General features: G+C 50.2%; 1 protein-coding gene across 2 annotated transcripts in view; it reads left to right on the forward strand.

Moving 5' to 3' along the window:
* The window catches only part of SLC24A4 (solute carrier family 24 member 4), a 173699-nt gene that overhangs the window by 94066 nt on the left and 56963 nt on the right, over positions 1-22670 (forward strand). For both annotated transcript variants that reach the window (XM_044230999.1, XM_044231000.1), the window contains exons 3-8: positions 12001-12077; positions 15387-15461; positions 17807-17891; positions 18433-18536; positions 19300-19374; positions 22186-22211. In XM_044230999.1, coding sequence (XP_044086934.1) covers positions 12001-12077; positions 15387-15461; positions 17807-17891; positions 18433-18536; positions 19300-19374; positions 22186-22211 — 442 coding nt within the window. The remainder of the gene's footprint in view (positions 1-12000; positions 12078-15386; positions 15462-17806; positions 17892-18432; positions 18537-19299; positions 19375-22185; positions 22212-22670) is intronic.

A 22670-nucleotide genomic window follows, 5' to 3' on the forward strand; every position in this document is an offset into this window, starting at 1 on the left:
AGTCAGAGAAAGACAATTACCATATGATTCCACTCATACGTGGAATTTAGGAAACAAAACAGATGAACACAGGGGAAGGGAATGAAAAGTAAGAAAAACTGAGAGGGAAGCAAATCATAAAAGAGAATATAGAGAATACCCTGAGGGTTTCTGGGAGGGGAGATGGGTGGGGGATGGCTAAATGGGGGACAGGCATTAAGGCGGGTGCTTGTTGGGATGAATACTGGGTGTTGTAGGTAAGTGCTAAATCATGAAATTCTACCCCTGAAACCAATACTACACTCTATGTTAACTAACTTGAATTGAAGAAAGAAAAAGAAGTGTAAATATTTCCAAGGACCACATATTTCCTCAGCCAGTGCTCAGTGAGGGACCACCTTCCATGCCTTTATCAGGAGGGGAGAAGCCATTCTGTTCCTCCTGGGAGGGTCTCACTGTGCCTTCCCATATAGGACTGATAAACTTTGTCCCTGTCTGCTAAATCCCCACCTGACACTTCTTGCCTTGAGGCCACTTGGGAGAGAGAGAGAATGGTGCCAAAGAGAAAGATGGCCAAACAGGGGACCCCAGGGGTTGAGGTGGGGAGGCAGAGTAAGAGTGCTAAAGGGTTGACCCTGACCCACAGTGGTGGGTTATGAAATAGAGCAGCCTGGCACGTCCCTCTGTGAACTCTATGAGCTTGTCCCTCCATCACCTGGGCTCTCGCTTCTCCCTCATCTAGGGGACAGGAATGGCTTCTCATTCTCTATTTCCCAAGCCTAGTTGGCCAAGGTCCAGTGTTTCAGTCAGAATTCTTGAGAGAAAAAGAACCAATAGGAGGCATATGTACACATACACCCATAAAGGGATTTATGTCACAGAATTAGCTCATGTGATTATAGGGACTGGCAAGTCTGAAATCTATAAAATGGCCAGGCAGGCTGGAAACTCTCCAGGCAAGAGCTGATGCTTCAGTCTTGAGGCAGAATTCTTCTCTAAAGTTCTTCAACTGATTAGATGAGGCCCTCCAATGTACTCAAGCAGTCTCCTTTACTTAAAGTCATATTGAAGGTAGATGTTAAGCACATTCACAAAATATCCACATGCTGGTACCTAGAATTTGTGCTTGATTAAATGGCTGAGCACTATAGCCTAGCCAAGTTGCCTCACAAAATTAACCATTCCATCCAGCATGCAGCTCAGCAGGGACCACAGGACCAGATAGAGGTAAGGGCGGGGGGCATTCCCACCTTCCTCTAGGTCCATTGCTAGTTAGTGGGGACACTGGACCACTCACTGTTGGCAGGTCATCCAACCTCACCTAGATCTGAGTGTCCTTGGTGGGAGGTGTTCCAGCAACTACCTTTCCCCAAGAACTACTTACTTACCTCATTGAACTTGAGGCTGACAAGGAGAAGGATGTACTGAGTGTCCATATTGGAACTGATAGAGGTCCTTCCTGGCACGTCAGCACAGATTAATTTGAACTCTCTTAGCTAATTGATATTAATTTTTACTCCAGGTCAGTGAACTCCTAATGAGCAGAGTGGCCATGAAATTTATCATCCAGACTAGGACACTTTTGAGAGTGGAGGGGCACTGTTAATCATTCTGGACAGCAGATGTGAATCCAGACGGTCCTGGGGAAAGCAGAGCATATAGAAGACTTCATCATGGCCATTGCTGCATCTTTTTTTTTTTTAGATTTTTTAAAAATTTATTTATTCCAGAGAGAAAAAGAAGATGAGAGAGAGAGCAAGCATGAGATGGGGGGAGGGTCAGAGGAAGAAACAGACTCTCTGCAGAACAGGGAGCCCTATGCAGGACTCGATCCCTGGACTCCGGAATCATGATCTAAGCCAAAGGCAGTCGCCCAACTAACTGAGCCACCCAGGTGCCCCCAGTTCTTTGTCTTCTTAAGAGCTCTTTTATGGGGAGTTATTTTCTATGTCTGTGTTCCACGAGAGTTAATCAAGTCAACAATATGAGGGTTGTTGTTGGTTGAATTGGTTCCCCCCCGCCCCCGCCAAAAGATAGGTTGTGATCCTAATCCTTGGTTATGTCTGAATGTGACCTTTTTGGAAATAGGGTCTTTGCATAGTCAGAAGGAGGTCACACTGGGGTGGGGCGGGGAGGGGACCAGACATGAGAAAGCCATTTAGGATTCCTCCACCTGCTGCACCCCCCTGGACTGGCTTTGGTGTATTTCTTCCGGATCTTTTCTTTGGCTTATTTGTTCGTAGCTGCAATTTTGTGTGTGATTTTGTGTGTTTTTTTCATTAATGATTAGATTTATCTGTTTAGGCCCCCTCGTCTATGGTATTTTGTTGTGGCAACCCTAGCGAGCTCACATACCTCATTTCTTTTTTTTTTTTTTTTTAATTTAAAGTCAATTTAATGGGGCGCCTGGGTGGCTCAGTGGGTTAAGCCGCTGCCTTCGGCTCGGGTCATGATCTCAGAGTCCTGGGATCGAGTCCCGAGTCGGGCTCTCTGCTCAGCAGGGAGCCTGCTTCCCTCTCTCTCTCTCTGACTGCCTCTCTGCCTACTTGTGATTTCTCTCTGTCAAATAAATAAATAAAATATTTTTTAAAAATAGTCAATTTAATGAACATATGGTGTATTATTAGTTTCAGAGGTAGAGTTCGGGGATTCATCAGTTGCGTAGAACACCCCGCTCCTCACACCACGTGCCCTCCTTCATGCCTGTCAGTCAGTTACCCCAGCCCCCGACCCCTCTCCCCTCCAACGACCCTTGGTTTGTTCCCTATGGTTAAGAGCCTCTTATGGTTTGTCTCCCTCTCTGGTTTTGTCTTATTTTGTTTTTCCTTCCCTTCCCCAATGTTCATCTGCTTTGTTTCTTAAATTCTACCTATGAGCGAGATCATACGGAACTTTTCTTGCGCTGACTGACTTGTCTCACTTAGCCTAAGATGCTCTAGTTCCATCCACGTTGTTGCAAATGCCCAGATTTCATTGTTTCCGATGGCTGAGTAATACTCCAGTGTGTGTGTGTGTGTGTGTGTGTATTTCTTCATCTTTATCTGTTTATCTAATTTCTAAATAAGTTTCCTGGTGGACATGAGTTTTATTCAGCCCATTCTAGGGGACATATTTAGCTTTCACTGGTGGTCTTGGGTTGGAAGTGGGGACGAGCAGCAGGGAAGCCGGCCCTTGCTGGCCAAGATCTGACCATCTGGGCCTGTCATGGTTGGGCTTCTAGGGCTTCCAGACACATGAGTCGGAGTCCTGCTGTCCTGTATGCTGTGGCCATGTCCATGCGTCCATCTGGGCTCTTAATCCCATTGCTAAGTAGCTGTGATGCTGAGTAAAGCCCTTAATGTCCCTGGACTTCAGTGTCCTTTTCTTCCCTTTAAAATGGGGGCTCAGGTGCTTCTCGTGATCAGGACAAGGATGCTCAGCGTCAGGCCAGGGAGGGAGGGAGGGACGGCAGTGTTGGATTCGATGTTGCCCCTGTGATTTTGGTAAGCCTGTGCCCTGTCCTCGGTGCAGGACCCCGGGGCCAGGTAGCATCTGGATCCTCTTCCAGCCCTAAAATCCCACGGGGGTTGCTTCCAGAGAGAGCAGTCCTCCTGCTGGATCTTCCAGTCATATCTTTATTTCTTTGCGGTGCTTAATCTCTTTCTAAATGTACTGGGAGAAAAAAAAAAAAAAAGATAGGATTTTTAAACTCCTTTTAATGCTGGTTAGGCCAGTGATTTAATTATTTTTGCTCCTGGTGGAGATATGAGGGTGATGGTATAAAACCTAGACATCCCAGCTCTTGCCCATGAAAGGTATAAAATTCTTTGCGAAGTTATTTTAAATCATAGAATTGGGGGGGGGATCACGATTTTTTTCTTTTTCTTTCTTTCTTTCTTTTTTTTTTTTTTTTTTTGCTTTTGGTTTCTGGCACTCGGGTGGTTTCTAAAACACATAAGTTGAAATGATGGAAGTTTGAAACTATTTAAATTCCTTCCGCGTCCTCACAGTCTAGCTTACATCGTTTCAGAATAAACGTCAGGGCTCAGAACGTGGGGTTATTTTTAACCGAGGTAGAAAGCAGAGAGGGAGCGAGAAAGAGAATGGCGTGTTTTGAGGCGATATTTTTTTTCTGTTTTGAAAAATTCATTTCACAGTTTATATTCCGCAAAGAGAGTCAGCTGATTGAAAGGTTGAAGAAAGATCCGCCTTTTTAAAAAAAAAATTTTTTTTATTAACGTATAATGTATTATTTGCCTCTGGGGTACAGGTCTGTGAATCGTCAGGCTTACACACTTCACAGCACTCACCCTAGCACATACCCTCCCCAATGTCCATAACACAACCACCCTATCCAACACGTCCCCTCCCCCCAGCCACCCTGTTTTGTCAGATTTAGAGTCTCTCAAAGATCTGCCTTTTATGGAGGCACATTTCTGTCAAACCCTTTGCTCCTAGGAAAGGTCACAGCTTAGCATCCAGGCAGCACCTTGGAAAACCAGAGCCGAGGAAGCAGGGCTGGCCAGCCCACCTCTGGGGCATCCCTTGGGCAGAGCTCATTCTAGCAGGTTTGTGTCCGAAGGGAGGTCGAAGTCCAAATGCTCATTCACCCCATGGATGTTTCCCGAACACCCAGCTGGTGCCAGCACCTGGCGGCTCACAGGCTCGCGTGGAGCCAGCGTGGGAGGGCAGGTGGCAGGTGGCAGGTGGTGGTGGGAGGAGGTGAGAGATGGTGGGGCCGCCCTGTGCCGCCGGTGTGGGCATTTATCCTCAGAGCAGCTGGGAACCATTGAAGGGCTTTGAGCTCCCCGTGCCTGGGAAGGAGCTGGTCTGGCTGCGGGCGGAGCACAGAAGGGGGCAGGTCGAGAGAAGACACACACTGGAGAGGCTGATGGAGCTGGAGAGGTGGGTGGACCCAAGCCACATGGGAGGTGAGGTTGCCAGGACCCCGTGCGTGGGGCATGGCTGAAGGCGGGCAGAGGGCTGAAAGCAGTCAGTGCTCCGTACAGGAAATAGAAGCCCTTCTCCACATTTTACACAGAAAGGAATTTCAGGGAACAATGTGCTTATGAAATTGTAAGAAGAGCTAAAGGAACAGGATCTGGAACGGGGAAGATCAAGTTCAAAGACAACCTTGGCAGGAATAAGGAAATGTGCCCTGTTGCCAGGAAAGCCTCTCTACTTTTATACCTCTGTAGCCAAGGTTGTCAGAGGAGGAACTCCTCTGCCTCTTGTCCTTCCTCCTAGTCTCCTAGGTTGGCAGAACCTACTTCTCATGCAGAGCCCCAGCTTCAAGGTTGTCCAGACTCCAGAGAACAGGGAACAGAGCTGGTATGTGTGACCGTGCAACGCATAGCCTCGTGCACTGTACTGGCGTCCCTGATGGAAAGGCTCATGGAAGCTGGGTGCCAGTTAGCCCTGTCCATCCATCACAGAGCATGGGGGAGGAGGAGGGACAGACACCAGGATTTCTTTCATGCAAACCAACATGGATGGCGGACCACTCACTGGGGACAGGTTTCAGGTATTTCGAGGATGGCGAAGGTGTGACGTTTAGTTGGTAGCTGGGTGGGTTAGGTCTTGAACTTGGGAAAGATTGGGATTTGGAAGAAGTCTGCAGAGATTAGGAAGTCAAAACCAATCATGTGGGGAAGGTGCATAGATGGAGAGAAGAGGGCTTGGGGAAGAGCTCTGTGAATCACAGTATTTGGGGTTCCATGAGGGAGGGGCCTCTAAAGGTCACGGGGCAAGTGAGGAGAGTGGGGGAGTCCAAGAAACTAAGAGAGAACATCGTGTGGAGGTGGGTCTGACACAGCAACATGGGTGAATCCTGATGCGTTTTGTCCAGTGAAAGAGGCCAGACCAAAAGGGGCAGAAGAAACCAGAAGGCAAGGCAGCATCTTGTATGATTCCATTGATATGACATTTTGGGAAAGGCAAGCTGTAGGGAAAGGAAACACACCAGTGGTGACTAGGAGTTGGGGTGCAGAGGGGCATTGATTGCAGAAAGCACAAGGGAATTTTGGGGGTGATGGAATGTTCTGTCTTGGGATGTGATGGGTGGCTCTCAAGACCCATGGGAGTGTATGTCCCAAAGAATGAATTCTATATGTAACTTGTGTCAGTGGATGGGTGGATATATTGCTCATTCATTCATATGTTCATACATCCATAAACAGGAAGTGATCAGTTTTATTAAATATTTCAGGTAGGTTGAGGAGAGGAGTGACAGGTTTTCCTAGATCCACGGAGTAATGGACAAGACCTCTGCCAGGCTGGGCCACGGACTGTCAGCAGAATTGGCCTATGGCCTGCGTGTGCAGCCCTCTTTTCTTTTTCTTTCTTTTTTTTTTGAAGATTTTATTTATTTATTTGACAGAGAGAGATCACAAGTAGGCAGAGAGGCAGGCAGAGAGAGAGAGGAGGAAGCAGGCTCCCTTCTGAGCAGAGAACCTGATGTGGGACTCGATCCCAGGACCCTGAGATCATGACCTGAGCCGAAGTCTGCGGCCCAACCCACTGAGCCACCCAGGCGCCCTTGCAGCCCTCTTTTCAAAGGCACAACGTCTTGCCCTGGCCCTTAGAGCTTCAGGAGGACAGAGCCTGTCCTTGGGTAAAGGAGGCATTTGTCCCAATGTGTCTCTGTTTCAGATAAAATGCTCTGAGATAAAGAGCCCGGCGTTGGCTGGGCAAATCCAGCTTCTCAGGTCCTCCATTTCCTCCTCAAGAGAATGGCAATGTGGGACTGATGTGGCAGACGGGAGGGCTTTGAAAGATTTGTAATGCCTTCTTCAAGACTTGATGTGGGTGCCCCACTCTCCATGGGCTTCCTGCTCATGCCCCCTCGGGTCTGTAACCCGCCTGGCTGGCTTCCCTCACCACCATCCCTGCAAGCTTCTCACTGTCTCTCAATCATTTACTTACTTGTCCTACTGCCTCAGCCCCTTGTGGCCCATCTGCGACACTCATAGTAAATGCCTGTGCCTGGCGCACGGTGATGTTCGGGAAGTATGTATTGATCTATACGCTTTCAGGGTCAGGGTATTCGCCATCTCAACATCCTGCTGTTCTCTGGATGACTTTGGCTTTCTCTGAAAGTCAAGTCACCCTCCAAGAGGAAGAGCGCCAAGCCCACAGGTGCCTCAGGCTCCCGTCTGCCCTTTCCCAGAAGGCCCAACACCTATTAGCAAATACTTGTTGAACAAATTAATACATTTTGAAAATGAGCAGCGATGTTGGCAGAAGTACGGAGCCTTGAAAGGGCAACACTGACTCAGGGATTCTGAAATACAGTGGCATCATCCGGGTAAGTTTGTCAAAAGAAAAGGTCAAGTGTGCCCCAGGGGTCTCGTTTATAGGGTGTTAGCCAGGTAACTGGTGGTGGAGAGGGGGGTTGCAGGTGCTTCTGTTCTCATGGGCCTTACAGTTTCCCCTCCCATGTCCAGGAAGGCACCTGGTGGGAAAGATACCCCGCCACACCCACATATATACATGCACACACAGCTCCCACCTGCCCACACACAGTAGAGTTGGGTGAATGGGAGAGAGGCTGACATGTGAGGTATAAGCAGAAGGATGTGTTTAGAACCACAAGTAATGGAGAAGCTGGTTCTAGGCACCAAAGTCCAAAGGAGAGAATCTTAAAAGGGAGGTGGGCAGAGGCTGCTGAGTCTTTGGCAACTGTCCTTCCCTTCCTCTTCCCTGGGCTCCCCCCACACCCATCCCCTAGTATCAGGGTGCTGGGATCATCCCTAGTTTCCACCTGCAGATGCATCTCTTCCCTTTCCCCACACCCACACCTGCCAGATTTCTGCAGCTTAAAGGCTTAGGCATGACCTCAAAAGCCGTGTGTGCCTGCCCCTTGATTCCTCTGGTGAGGATTTGAGCAGACCGAGTGGCTCGGCCCCTTGCAGCCGTGCAAGCATCGTGCCCTTGAACATGGCCAGGGGTTCCTGATCCCAGCAAGCCCAGGAGGAGAGTTTTTCTCAGGAAGCTGGGATTAAGCGGACCCAGCATCCAGATCCTCATGTGGCTGGTCTGATCTCATGTAGCCGTCTCCTGCTCTTCCCCCACTAAGCTGGTTTGGTTCCCCCTTTTGCTTTCACAAACCCAAGGCTCAGCCCCTGGAGCCACGGCGACAGCCTTGCATCAAGGGTAGGCTCTGTAGGACAGCCGCCTAATGGGCTGAGTGCTGAGTGTCCTTTAACCCTTACAGCAGCTGGTTGGCGTTGGCGGGTGGGGGGGGGGGCAGGCAGGCTCTGCAGTGATCCCCACTTAGAGACAAGAGGACAGCCTCAGAGGTGTTAAGCGGCTTGCAAAGGTCCTGCAAATAACACACAAGGGGCAGAGGCCCTTCCTGGACCCTGCCAGCTGCTTCCAGAACCCGTGTACTGAGCAGCTCCATACACTGTGTGTGGTTTTGAAGTTGCTGCTGTTGGTGACAGAGGTGGGATGGACAGCATTCCTGCTGGGTGCGCTCCATGGCCTATACCCCAGATGTCAGTTTCTAGAAGATTTGATTCCTGAACCAGGAAGCGGACTGGTCTCCGCTACCAGCTGCCAACTGGGAAGGGCAGTATGGCCATTATGACCTGTAGCAACCACACAGACACAATGACCATTCTACCAGCTCGCGTGGCAGCAGGGTACCACTGAAGAAATGGAGGGACAGACTCAGCCAGGGTCCCGAAAGCTTATGGGTCATTGTGCCAAGACTCCAGTTCAGGTCTTCTTTCCCGCTTTGCCGTGGGATGTCAGAGACACCCCCTAATATCAAACAAGGAACATGGGGTCCCACGGTGAGTCCAGGCTTCTATAGCTGGGATCCCTGAGCTGGTCGCTTTCCCCTCTGAGCCTTACAGGGTTGGACGTTTATGGCTGCAGGACCTGCCTCATGGGTTCAGGATATGTCCAGAAGACTCGGGTGGGTACAGAGGTCAATGGGTCATGGGCCGCTGATAGCTTTGCTGGTAACTCTGTCTTGGCTGGCAAAATTAAGTCCTGGATGGCTTGCCCTCTCCTCTGCCACCATCCAGTTTCTATGCAGGGTTGCAAAGCAAGCTTGGTACAGTGGCTGAACCAGTAGAAGCCTGCTCCTACCAAAGACAAAGCCATTTATCATCCATATCTACCCCCTGCTGGAGCCCAGATGATACATCCTCACAGCAGAAATGCACATTACTTTCTTCTAATTTTCAAAAGAATTCCCAGGATTGAATAAATCAGCAGCTCTCAGCACACTGTCATGGAGAATCAGGAACCATCTCGAATTTTCAGGGCAGAAGCATCTATTGATCTGCCTTGAAATACCCCAAACTGTTGGATTTCTCCTGGAAAAATGTCCGGCCCCAGGAATGCCAAGCATCCCCCCCCCTTTATAATGAGCATCTCTGAGCCCACAGACCTGGGAGCAGGTCCCCGCTCTTGAAATGACAGCAGTGGTTCTATTAAAGAATTTTGATTACAGGAAAAAAATAAGTGAAAGAATCCATATTTCATTAAATTTGCTTGTTTTAAAGTGGGAACGTTTTCTGGGTGTCTGGGGAAGCTGATGTTTTCTAGGCCTTGCGGGAGAATCTAGTCTTAGAAAACAAGATTTTCCACGTAAGGGAGAAAATCATCACTCTCAGAGCTGAAGGCCAAATTGTATTTACAGAGAAAGGATTTATTTTTTTTTTTTTTTTTTTTTTTTTGTCCTGGAAGTTTCTTTGTGAGCCTTTATGGAGCACCCACCATGAAGCTGTTGTCCTTTTAGGTGTTTAAGCAGTTTGTGAGGGTAATAAGAGCATCCTAATAGGATGAGAGGATATAGACGGGCATTTTTATTCGTATTTTAACATTTTTTAGTTCAACCAACTGTTAAAGTGTTTTGGGAACCCACTGCAGTGTCATGCCTGGCTAAGGCACAGAGGATGTGATAATACAGGGCAGTGTGGATCCCTGCCTTCCAGAAGCTTCCATTCTAGCTGATGGGATGAAGACGTGGGGCTATGGGAGTGTCCAACTGAGGACTTGCATAAATGACTTCAGTCATCTCATCCATCGGTCATCTCGAAGGGGAGAGTGGGGTGAGAAGGAATTACTCCTTCATTCCCCGTGAACTTCCTGAGGTCAAGAAGCAAATAAGTTGCTCAGATCCCTCGGGAGTGTTAGGGGTGATACCATAGAATCTGAGTGTGTGATTCCTAATGCAGAAGGCTCTGCACGTCACAGGGCCACCCACTGTCTAGGATGATGAAAGCCCATAACAGGTACCCACCCCAACAGGAGCATTCTTGGGGCCAAAGGAGGGACTGTGACGTGGAACTCGATGACCCAAGATGGCGGTGTGCCAGTGGTAGCCTCTCTCCCATTGATCATGTTCCCTGTGTGTGTGGTTCTGCTGCGAGTATATCCAACTGCGGGGATGGATGTGCCAGCACTGCCATCCCCAACCCAGCCGATGTCACTTGACCTCTTTGGGGATCTTGAGATGGATCTCCTTCCATCATGGGTGGAAGAAGAGGTTGAGAGGAGGAGTCAGTGGGCCTGGGTGGAGCTAGAAGTGCTTTGCGGGAGAACACCTGTCCCTGAGCTCTGGGAGGATAGACGGGACCAGAAATGACTCCAGTGTGAGGGAATTCTGACTTGGCAGTGGCCAGAGAATCATATTGCAGAATCCTGGGAGGGCACATCTGAAATTCGCCACAGGCTGGAAATGTTTGAAAAAGTGAGGCATATTATTAAGGTCCATCTTACCATTTTACTGATGGTGAAACTGAGGTACACGGAGGTTAAGGAACTGTCCGTGTAGACACGGCTGTGAACATTTGAGGCAGGATCTGAACCTCATGGCAGTGTGAGTGCAGAGAGCCTGCCCTCCCGAGCGGGACTGACCGTCTCCAGCCTCGGCCTGACTGCCAACGGGACTGTGTTTGTAGCAGATCCAAGTGGGGGTTGAAGCCACTGGGATCCAGCTGTCTGCTGGGAATGTCATCACAATCCTCAGACAAAGCAAGGAACCATCCCCTGATTTCTCTCTTTGGTGTATTTTGACATTTTTCTACTTCATTTTCCTCTAACATCTTTATTGAGATAGAATTCCCATACCATACAGTTTATCTATTTAAGGTATATAATTGGGTGACTTTTAGGGTGTTGGTAGTTGGGCAAACATCACCACAATTTTAGGACGATTTCATAAACCCCGGAAGAAACCCTGCACCCTTTAACAGTTATCCCCCAAACCATTCTGCTTTCCAGCCCTAGGCAACCACTAATCTACCTCAGTTTCTCTAGATTTGCCTCTTCTGGAATTTTCTATTAATGGAATCTTACAATATGTGGTCCCGCAGGATGGAGTCCTCTCAGCATCACGTTTTCCTCTGTGAGGGTTCCTCTGTGTTGTTCCATGCATCCGTGCTTTGTCTTTGTATGGCTGAATATTCCCTTGTATGGGAATATTCCACATTTGGAATAGACCACATTTTATTTACCCGTTTATTCACTGATGGGTGTTTGGGTTGATTCCATATTTTGGTGCTTATGAATAATACTGCCATGAACATCCCCGTGCAAATTTTGTGTGGACATGTTCTCACTTCTCTTGGGCAGATACTGGGGACGAGACTCACTGTGTGGTGTTGTAACTCGATATTCAACCTTTTGAGGAGCTGCCAGACTGTCCTGCCACAGTGGCTGTACCCCCTGACCAGTTATGAGGGTTCCAACCACTCTGTGACCTTGCTAATATTTGTTATTATCTCTCTTGGCCATCCTAGTGGGTAGGAAGTGTTTCATATGTTTTAAAAAAATTGCAAGGGATATGTTAAATTAGGTCAATTCCAAGTTTCTAGAGCATCTGTGGATAATTCGGTACTCAGCAATGTTTTCTGAAAAGCGCGGGCGTGCTGTGGACGTGGGAGCTGTAGCTGGCTGGCCCCCTCCTGGGTAGCTGAAAGCCTAGCAGGTTCTCCAGATTCACAGGGGACTCTCACGCTGCCAGTGAGGCCATCACGGGACCCACTGATAACTAACCCCCTGCTGTGTCCTCTTGTCTTCCAGCGATTCACGAGTTCCCCACAGACCTGTTCTCCAACAAGGAGCGACAACACGGAGCCGTCCTGCTGCATATCCTCGGTGTAAGTGGCCTGGGTGGGATAGGCTATTCCTACACCTCGGGCAGCCAGAGCGTGTCTGCAGAGCACGGACAAGCCATAGCACGTCAAAGATGTCCCATCCTTGTAAGATGACATCTGGGAGAACAGGTGCTGGACCCGTTTTAACCACAAAAAACCAGAGTCTTAAAGATGTCGGGTGACTGGCTCTGTGTTGCCCAGCAAGTGACCCCAGAGCCAAGACAAGACTCCCAAGTCTTCCTGGGCCCCATTTTCTGCTTTCCTGAAAAGGGAGCGACAGCATCTTTCCTAGCCATGCGAAAACATTCCCAGCCATGCGTGAGTGTGAGTAAAGTGCCCTAGACATTGCACAACAGATAAGAAGTGCTCTGTGCACACTTGCTGCCACAATTCCCATGATCCTCCACTCCCACTCCACATCTCACCACCTTGACGTAACCATAGTTTAAAACTTCGGCGCACCCTTTCTCAAATTTCCCTCTGTCTTCAGATGAGACTTGATGACAATGGTGGAATCCTCAGACACCAATTTAAAAAGGACTAGCAGGTCCAAACCTCAAGTACAGGCACAAGTTGCTCTTCTCTGACAAGAGTAAGCAAACTGCAGCCTGAAGCCGTGGCTGTTGTTTGTAAATAAAGTTTTATTTGAACATGGCCCTTCCCATCGAAGTTTTATTTGAACATGGCCCTTCCCATCGTTTCTGTATTCTCTGTGGCTGCTTTTGTGCTTCAGTCCCAAAGTAGGTATAATACAGTGACGTGGTCCACAAAGCCAAAAATATTTACTATCTGTCCCGTTGCAGAAAAGGTTCGCCAGTCCTTTTGTATGGTGTGGAGAAACGAAAGTGCTTGCGATTTGCTTTTCCACTTGGGACACGGCAGATTTTCCTTTAATTAGGTTCCCTGACCATCCAGCACTATTTGCTTCTATAAGCCCCACCAGTATTAGCCTTTGCAAGAGAGAATTCAGAAAGCGAAAGCTGGGATTCTTGTGGAGAGAGTAGCCCCCTGAGAATGATGAATGAGTGAAGTTTTAATTAACAGGATAAACCGTTAATGACAGTGAAAGTTGTAGGCAAATATTGAATGACAGGCCTGTGTATTTCCGTAAGAGAGTTATTATCTTTCTAGTTCCCCTGGCTTTCCCACGCCCTCCTCTTTCACTGAGAGGCTGTGGGTTTGGCAAATTAATCCCATAGCTCTAGGGCTCTGCCTCAGGAAAGTCTTGGCATTGCTAAGACAAAACCTTCTCTCCCGAACCTGAAAACACCTCAGGGTTTTTGCAGGAGCCTTTAGAGCAGACATGAGCCAAACAGATGGTTAGAGGACCAAATCTAGCCCACCTCCTGATTTTTATAAATAAAGTTTTATTGGAATCCAGCCACACACACACCATGTTCTATTCTACAGCCGCAGAATCATTGTGACAGAGACTGTGTGACCTGTCAAGACCGAGATATTTACTGTCTGACTGTTTCAGAAAAACCTTGCTGACACCTTCTTTAAGGGAAAGACAAGGGGCGCCTGGGTGGCTCAGTGGGTTAAGCCGCTGCCTTCGGCTCAGGTCATGATCTCAGGGTCCTGGGATCGAGTCCCGCATTGGGCTCTCTGCTCAGTGGGGAGCCTGCTTCCCTTCCTCTCTCTCTGCCTGCCTCTCTGCCTACTTGTGATCTCTCTCTGTCAAATAAATAAATAAAATCTTTATTAAAAAAAAAAAAAGAGAAAGACAAGGCGCAAGCTTTGGAGCCAGTTTTTTTCTGCAGCGCTAGGAACGTTCTCAGAGCTGCCCAGCCAGAGTGGTGGGGACCAACTTGGCCTCCTTTTCTCTTATGTGTTTCCAAGGCCATCAGGAGAGCTATGCAGCCTCCCCTTCTCCTGGTAGAGGATGTTGTGGAAATTCCTGGGGGTATGAACTCAAGTCTGTATCCTGAGATTTTCACATCAGGATCTCTCTCCCTTCATTCTCTCTCCCTTCACCTATAACCCCCATTATTTGTTTCTTTTTGCTTCCCCTCCCCCCACACCAAAAGGTAATGAGTCAGATCCAAGAACAGCCATGCTTGGACTGCAGAAGACACCTGCCTCAGAGGCCTTGGCCACAGCTGATGGATCTTCCAGTCTATTTAATCACAATTCATTGGTGTGCTACTCCAACAACTTCACAGTTGTTTTTGCTGAAGCAGCCCAGCCTTTCCCAGTTTTGTGAACAGAGCATCTGTTCACAAAGCCCTTTGTCTTTGAAGAAAGAAATGGTTCCCTCAGCCTTCAGCACAAAGTCCCATCTGTCCATGGGCCCTGGACATGGCCTGTCCTTCCAACCTCACATCCTCTGTCTTCCACATCACTATCACTCTGGTCTACCTGCATAAGTGACCTTGCTATTCCTCATGGACATCAAGCTCATTCCTACCTCAGGGCCTTTGCACTGGCCTTTCCTCCAACAGTTACACATTATTTGTCTATTTGCCCCACTAAGGTCAGTTACAGGAGGCAGAGGCATTTCCTGGCAGGTTAGCCATGGATCCCTGATGCCTAGAATAGTGCCTGGCCCATAGGTTGAGTTGAGTGGAAAGATGAACAGGACAGGGATATATAAAACCATGTATATAAAACCACTTGGAAACTACTGATCTGTTCTCACTCGGTCATCAAACAGATGAATGGACTGAGCCCTGGAAATGCGACTTATCCAAAGGCACATGGCAAATCAGTCCCAGAATCAGCATTAGCATCTGGACGCTTTGTTCCATGAAACTCTGTGTGTGAATGGCTTGTGTATTTTAACTTCTGCCGCCATTAGGTAGCAACCCCGGAACTGCTGGCTCGCCTGCTCACTGCCATTCATTCCCGCAGCGGGTGGCCGGGTGGTAAGAGGGAAATGGTGCCTTCACTAAAATGAAAGGGGAAGATCGGGATTGTTCTTATTTTAAACTCTTAAACTGGTGATTCTAAATGCTTTCCTTCTTAGCCCTAAGGCTTAGAGCTTGCCTTTTGAGAGCAGCCTGAAATGGTGCTGGGGAGAGAGCTGGCGCTTTACAAAGAGGAGAAGGAGCCCAAGACCATGTGACCTGAGCTCTCATCCCCTTTGTTGCCAGCACATTATTTCCCCTCCCTGGGACTCAGTTTCCCCATCTGCTCGTGAGGGAGCAGATCTCTGTGCTGTTGGAATTTTCCTCTGTGTCTCTCTCTGTGCACCCGGCCTCTGCCTTGGCAGTGTGCGACAGCTGCCTGGTTCAGGACGTGACATCGGGCCAGCCATGCCTCCTCGGCAGCAGGTGCGTTTGCTGACCATCTCCCCCATTTCCTCCTCAGGCTCTGTACATGTTCTATGCCTTGGCCATAGTCTGTGATGACTTTTTTGTTCCGTCTCTGGAGAAGATCTGTGAGGTAAGTAGGGGGGACTTGGGATCTCACAGAAAAGCCAGGCTGGGGCTGGGGGGCCTGGGGCAACCAAGGACATGGGGCGCATCAGGGCCAGATGGAGAAGGACCAAGCAGGGAGCACTCTGGTGGTGACAACTGGCCACGCACTTACTGTGGCCGTGGCAAAGCCTGGCTTTGACACCCCCAGAGCGGAGGCGGCAGGGGCCATTCTCTCCCTGATTTGGTCTCCCATGTGCCATGGGAGCATTTCCCACAAGCTGCAGGTGGTGGGGACCAGGTGGGGATCCGTGTCTCGGGGGAGGATCCAGAGGCTGAGCAAAGAATGCCCTTTGGTCCAGTGAGTTTTCTCCTCCTCAGTGTTCTGTGAGCTTTTGACTTTCTTGTCTTCTCTCTTCTCACATGTAAGACTCCAGTGCTGGGGCGCCTGGCTGGCTCAGTCAGTAGAGCATGTAACTCTTGATCTCAGGGTTGTGAGTTTGAGCCCCTCATGGAGTGTAGAGATTAAAAATAAAATATTTTTTAAAAAAATTTTTTAAAGGCTCTAGGGTGTCTCTCTGTTCTGCCTTACCCTTGGCCGCTAACCAAGAAAGGATAACTACTTCCATTTCCAGCACCTACTATGTGCAGACCGGTCTGGGCTTTGGCACACTTTGTCCCCCATGAAATCTCCTACCTGTTTGAAGCCTTGTCGTTGTTGTGACATTTGCAGCTGGGGGCAGAGCTTGTTAGGGCAGGGGCTTCCTTGCTGCTGAGCACAGAATAGGGCCTCCTGAGGAGTGAGGAATGTGGCAGCAAGGTGCAAAGGCCTTCCCTCCCCCAGTCTCCTCTCACTCACCTCTCCATCTCCCTCCCCAACCCCCCCACCCCCGACTCAGACTGAACTGTGGGTCAATGAGCGAGTTGAGCCAGAGAAAGAGTGTATGGAGAGAATCAGGAGATGGCCTCTGGGGATGGGTGACCAATGTACAGGACAGTACCCAGTGGAAAGGCCCCTCCAGGTTACCTATCTCTGTAAGGACACAGATGTGAGCAAAGGGGGATGGTCCTGGCCCTATGGGCAAGTCCCCTGGAAGGGGCTCAGTAAGAGTCATCAAAGGACTGAAGAGCCAAAAGGAGGAATGCAATGTGTCTGTTGGGGAGAAGCCTAGGAGGGCTTCATGAAGAAGTGGTATCTGATCTAAACTTCTGAAGTGGTCAGGATTTCTCCAAGCAGAGAGGGCAAGGAAGGGCATTCTAGGAGGAAGGAATAGCTCAGGTGAAGACAGAGCCTTCACCTGAGTTTGTAATGGTTTGTAATGTGCTAGAAGATACCAGAAATGCTCTGATGGCAGATCATTTTCTGTGGAACCCTCTCCTGATCGATGAGGTCAGGGTGGCCAGGCTTCTGCCCTGGGGGGTCAGTGCTTGACAGAAGCCCAGAGTTCCGACTCCTCTGAGGGACTGCTTCCTGTAGCAAGGTCAGCAGGGAGGTTGTGCTGACCCTAGACTGCCCAGGGTACTTGGGAGGGTGGGTGCAGGAGGAGACTGAGCTCTGCCCAGGTGCCTTCTGGGCACCACAGAGTAAGTGCCTTCAAGTTCAGTTTCAGGGGGACCCAGAATCTTTGTGGCTTCTCCCAGCATCCAAAGCCCCCAACAGCATATTCTCGATCAGAGGATGGGCCTCTGTGGCTGGAGCATGGCCTTGCTAAGGAGAGTGTGCCTTGTCAGAGATCCAGCCTCATCCCCGGAACTAGGTTGTCTGGGTCTTTGGGTCTGTGAGCAGCCAGGCATCAGGGCTGCCACGGAGAAGGTCTTCTGGAATGCAAGGGCCAGATTATGCCTCTGGGACCTCTAGGTCCCACAGCCCTGAATTGGGCAAGTCTGCGTGGTACCCAAGTTCTACATGGGCCCTGGAGGCGGCTGCTGGCTGAGCGCCACTGTGTCCCAGACTCTGAGTTAGGCACTGGCAATCCAGAGGTGAAAAAGACCAACCTTCAGTGTCCAGTGGGGAAGGCACAAGCATAGTCCTCAGACCCTCACTGGGTGGTTTGTGTTTCATTGATTGGAGGACCAGACTCTTCCAAGGGGAACAGCTGACTCTGGGGGTACAGTTCGAGAGGTGACCTCATTTAGGGGCTTGGCGATTGAGCAGAAAGTGACAGGGGAAGGGGACAGGGGACTCCGGGTGGGGAGGCCCACAGAGTAGCAGGAGGCATGTGCTGAGGGTGCCGGGAGACGACACGGCCAGCCCAGGTGCCCGATTCTGGCCACAGCAGTCCCCGACGCTTGCCATGATCGTGGACGTGTCCGGTGACAGTGTCCGCTGTCCCCACCTCGCCGCTTGAGTGTCTGTGGTCACTTCTGTTTCAGAAGCTCCATCTGAGTGAAGATGTGGCGGGAGCCACTTTCATGGCCGCAGGAAGCTCGACGCCCGAGCTGTTTGCCTCTGTTATTGGTAAGAAAGGCCCCCAGCGGGGGACACAGGACCCCGACCCCCACCCCTGACCAGTGAGGGCATTTGTCAGCTCTGAGCCTCTGTTTTCTCAACTGTAGAGCGGGAGAGCTGGGGAGACAGAAAGTAAAGTCGGGTTCTCTGGGGCGTGTGGGAGAGCAAAGGGCGGGTGGGTAGAGGGCTCCTTTTGTGGGAGCAGGATAAAAATGCTCTAGAATGAGATTGTGGTGATGGATGCACAATTCTGTGACTATACCAAAAAACGGGATTATCATATACTTTGAATGGGTGAGTTTTATGGCATATGAATCAGATCTTGATAAAGCTGTGTTTAAAAAAAGTTGGGGGGGGGGGAGGAATGGAGTTAGCTGGTCGCCCAGGACCCTTTCTCGTCTCCGGTTCTGCCATCCCCCTCAGCCCCCCAGGCATGTGATGAGGAGAACAACTCCCTCCGTCCATGGGGTTGGGGACACAGCCCTCCCAGCAGCCCGTGGCGGGCGGGGGCAGGACTGGCACAGGAAGGTCTCTGCCTTTCCCGTTATAGGTGTGTTCATCACCCATGGAGACGTAGGCGTGGGGACCATCGTGGGCTCTGCGGTGTTCAACATCCTGTGTATAATCGGCGTTTGTGGATTATTCGCGGGGCAGGTCAGTGGTTTGTCTCCCTTTGTAGAGTGACATAGGGACAGCAGCAGGGGAACCTGGGACCTCACCTTGGGTGTGCCCTTGACCGACTGAGGCTGAGCAAGTCAGCTTCCCCCTCCAGGCTTGGGTCCTCCCAGGTACGAGTGGTATCTGACGTTCTGTCCATGACCAGCACCATCGGATCCGAGGGCAGGACAGGGTTGGCTCTCTTGTCTGGGCCAAGGGTGAGCATTCACTGAGCAGCAGTAGATGTTTGAGAGGTCCCTCCTGTAACCTTTCTGGAAATATCTGAGGCCTGCCTTTGGCCTCCTTAGCAAGGAGGTTGAAGCTGGCCTGTTGCTGATCCCCCATGACCATCTTCCTGGTCCTCAGGGCTGTGGGGGCATTACACTCGCCCACCAAGAAGCAGGCTCATGAGTCGGCCCTACCTGGCCAAGCGAGGTAGTTTACCACCAGAAGCTTCCAGCATCTGGCTCTGCCTTGACCCTGGGCTTCTGCTGTGAGACAGGTTGTTACCTCAGAGGAGAGGGAACAGCTAGGCCCTCACTTACAAACACTGTGTACTTTTGTCCTGTTGCCGAAATACAATGGAGAGCACTGGGTGGCCTCGAGCAGCCGGGAGAGGCTTGTTTCCGGTGACATAGTTAGCAGGAGCTCTGTGGGTGCATCCCTGCCCCTGCGGGGCTCAGGGCTGGTGAGAAAGCTAGTCCCCGCACCACCCCCCATCTCCCCAGCCAGCAGCAGCTGACAGCCCTTTGCTTGGCAGGTGGTCCGTCTGACGTGGTGGGCTGTGTGCCGAGACTCCGTGTACTACACCCTCTCTGTCATAGTGCTCATTGCGGTGAGTTACCTCCCTGCCCGTTTCTGTCCCCATCCCCTCTCCACTCTGCCTCCCTCGCCTGAAAACCTCGTGCCTGACACCCTGGTTATGGAGCAACTCCAACAAGCACCTTGAATTCAAAAAGGCCTTGGAAACGTCAGAGCACATGTCCCATGGTCCGTGAAGTTAAGTTCAAGCCCTTTGCTCCTCAGGGGCCCTCAGAGCCTCCGTTAGAGCCCGATGCCTGAGAATCGGAGTTTCTGGGTTCACTGCTTCCCGCAGAGCAGGAGAGAGACCGAGGCTGGCTGGAGGCAGGCAGAACAGGCAGCTGAGGGAACACGGAGAAAGGCAGAAGAGCTGGAACAGGGTTTCTGGGTCTGTTAGTGTAGGGGAGAGTGACAAGAGATTAGCCCCATGGTCCCCCGAGGGCTAGTGTGGCATCATGCCTATGACACTGAAGCACTAGGCACAGGCTACTGCCGAGATGCATGCCACCCCCAGAGGAGACGTTTCAGTCCAGGCAGTGGCATGAGGGCCGAGGACTGTGGTGTGCCCAGATTTTCTGGAATGTGCCCCAGAGAGCTCCCGACCTCACAAGATCTAGAGCCAACTGTACAGGACAGTCCCATCCCTTGTATTATCTGCGGGTAACAAATTTCCCCCAAACTCTGCAGCTTCAACTAGCAAATAGTTCTCGCTCTTGTTGTCTGTGAATCAGAGTTCAGGGTTTCGCACAGATGGTGGTCGGGGTACATGACTCCCGCAGTGAGAATCTGCTTTGCTGGGGGAGGGGTCCCCTCGCAGGGCTGCAGATAGGCCTCCTCTGAGGCTTCCTGGCCGCCTGGCTCACCATGCTGTGCTCACCATGCTGACTGGCTGCCCTCAGAGCAGGGGTGAGAAGGTGCCACTGTGGAAGGGAGCCTGTGACCTCCTGATCATGGGGGCTGTAACCCATCGCTTTCGCCACATTCTGTTTGTCAGGAGCTGCCCAGGCCATAGAGACAGGCCCGGCAGCATGAATGTCAGGCGGGGCATGACTAGGACCATTTGAGACCACAGGGACCCCTGTTTACACAATCCCAAAAAGGAAAGTCATAGATAAAATAATATACCTATATGCAGTTTCCAAAAAAAAAAAAGAATCAAATGATGCCCAAACTATCAAAGACAGAAATCCTTGATAATAAGAGAGATTACAACTCTCCGTGGTAAGTGCTTCGGCGAGAAGATGCTAGAACCCCAGGTGATATGATCATTACCCCCGAATGGAAGAATCTCTGAGCCTGAAATTGACCTGTGCAGACTGAGGCCGGGTGCTGGGTAGGCCCCTTGGGCCCCGTGGGGGGTGCCGACATTGAAGACCCAATTTTCCAAAATTATAAATGACTCCTGATAAAAATCCTAGGCTGAGCCAAGTCCACCTGTTTCTCCATTTGCTACCACACTAGGAAATTACATATTTATTACAACTGTGTAAAAGTATTTTGATTTTTACAACACAGTTAAGTTCTGGGTTCAGGTTTTTCTCCCCCCCCCACCTCCCGCTGCCACTACATGTCTGAATTTTAGCCAGACATTTAAATAAGAGGTCTTTACGTGTGGGGAAACCTTCTGACAGACTATGTCACATGTTCTAGGCTGGTCATCACCTGCTTGTCCCTGTCCCTAAACAGCCCTCCGCTGGGCTGTAAAAACTAAAAATATCCCCCACACATGTCCTCACGTTCCCCAGGGGGGCACTGGGCACTGCTATGTTCAGTGCCACTTCCTCAGAGCCTGGAGCTTGGGGAGCCTCACAGGGATGCTCGGTCAGGATGACCCCCCCCCCTCGGAAGTGGCCTCCCCATGGCAGATCTGGTGGCCTGACTGCCGTGACAGCCAGGACAGTGGAGCACTGTGGGTCCCTGGCTTCTCCCCACATCCTGTGCAGGCCCTCTTTGTCTCCAAGGCCAGTGGGTGGGTGCAGCCCTTCCAAATTCCCATCCACACTGGGCCTGGCTGGGGTGGTCCCAGGCCTCCTCCCCTGGACCTCGGGGCATCATTCATCTGTGCCTGTGTCCAAGATGCTGGGTGGGGTTGTGGGGCAATGTCCGTGCCCTCTGCAGAAACCGTGGCACCCTCACCATCAGTCCGGGGCTCCCTTCAAATGGTACAAGTGGGTCCTTTGCTCTTAGAATCGCCCAAGAGTTTTCTCTCTTTTTAAGAAAATAATATCCCTTGGAGCACCTGGGTGGCTCAGTTGGTTAAGCATCTGCCTTCAGCTCAGGTCATGATCCCAGGGTCCTGGAATAAAGTCCCATGTCGTGCTCCCTGCTCCGCGAAGAGTCTTCTTCTCCCTCACTCTCTGCCCCCCCCACCCGCCCGGCTTGTGCTTTCACTCTCTCTCTCTCTCTCAAATAAATACTTAAAAAAAAAAAAAAAGGAAAATAATATCCCTTCCCTTCCACCTACACGAGTATCATAGACAGGTAGGAATTGTAGGGAGACAGACAGGTAGGGGTCTTTTCAGTTTTTCAGGGTGTTGATTTCAGCAAGTCTGTCCCCTTATTGATGGCAGACCCCTGCCAGGCTGGTGCCACCTGTGACTTGCAGTGTAATGAAATGCAGGCCATTTCTCTCAGGAGGCCGTGCTAACACATGGTAGCATCTGCTGGGAGGGGTTTCATCCAAGGAAAGGTCACCTGCAGCTGAGAAACCCAGAGATGGAGAGAGGAGCCCAGTTTTGTGTAAAAATAACAAGGCAGTGTGGGTGAGCTCCGAGTGTTTAAGGGTCTGTGTGTGCTCTTTTGGAATAAATAATGTCCCCCATCCTTTGTTTCTTTTGCTTTCCAGTTCATATATGATGAAGAAATTGTGTGGTAAGTTTTAAATGTTTGCTTATCGTTCATTTTTTTGTTCCTATCCTTCCTTGTTGGGTGTGTTGAATCTTTCTTGAGATTACTACTACAGACGTGAACTTATGCCCTTGTGAAAGTAAAAAGGCATCATTCTAAACAATCACGTCTTTATACTTTCAGAGCGACAAAGATTGTTTCCCTCAGTGTTCCTGCTCTGCCAAATGAAACATATTATAAAGCTAAAATAATGAAAACGGTATGGCATTTTGGCATGGGCCAAAATGGACTGTGGAACCAAGAACCCAGTCATGGGCCCATTTCTTGGCTGGGGGATATGACAGGAGTCACAACAGGCAGTGAGTTATGGAGAGAGTCTCAGATGCTGCTGGGGAAGCTAGGGAGCTATGCAGAACAAAATAACATCAGATCCCTTCTTCACACCTTATGCAAGAGGAGAATCCAGGTGAATTAAAGATCTCA

The sequence above is a fragment of the Neovison vison genome, chromosome 13 (assembly GCF_020171115.1).
Source record: "Neovison vison isolate M4711 chromosome 13, ASM_NN_V1, whole genome shotgun sequence".
NCBI classification, from domain to species: domain Eukaryota; kingdom Metazoa; phylum Chordata; class Mammalia; order Carnivora; family Mustelidae; genus Neogale; species Neogale vison.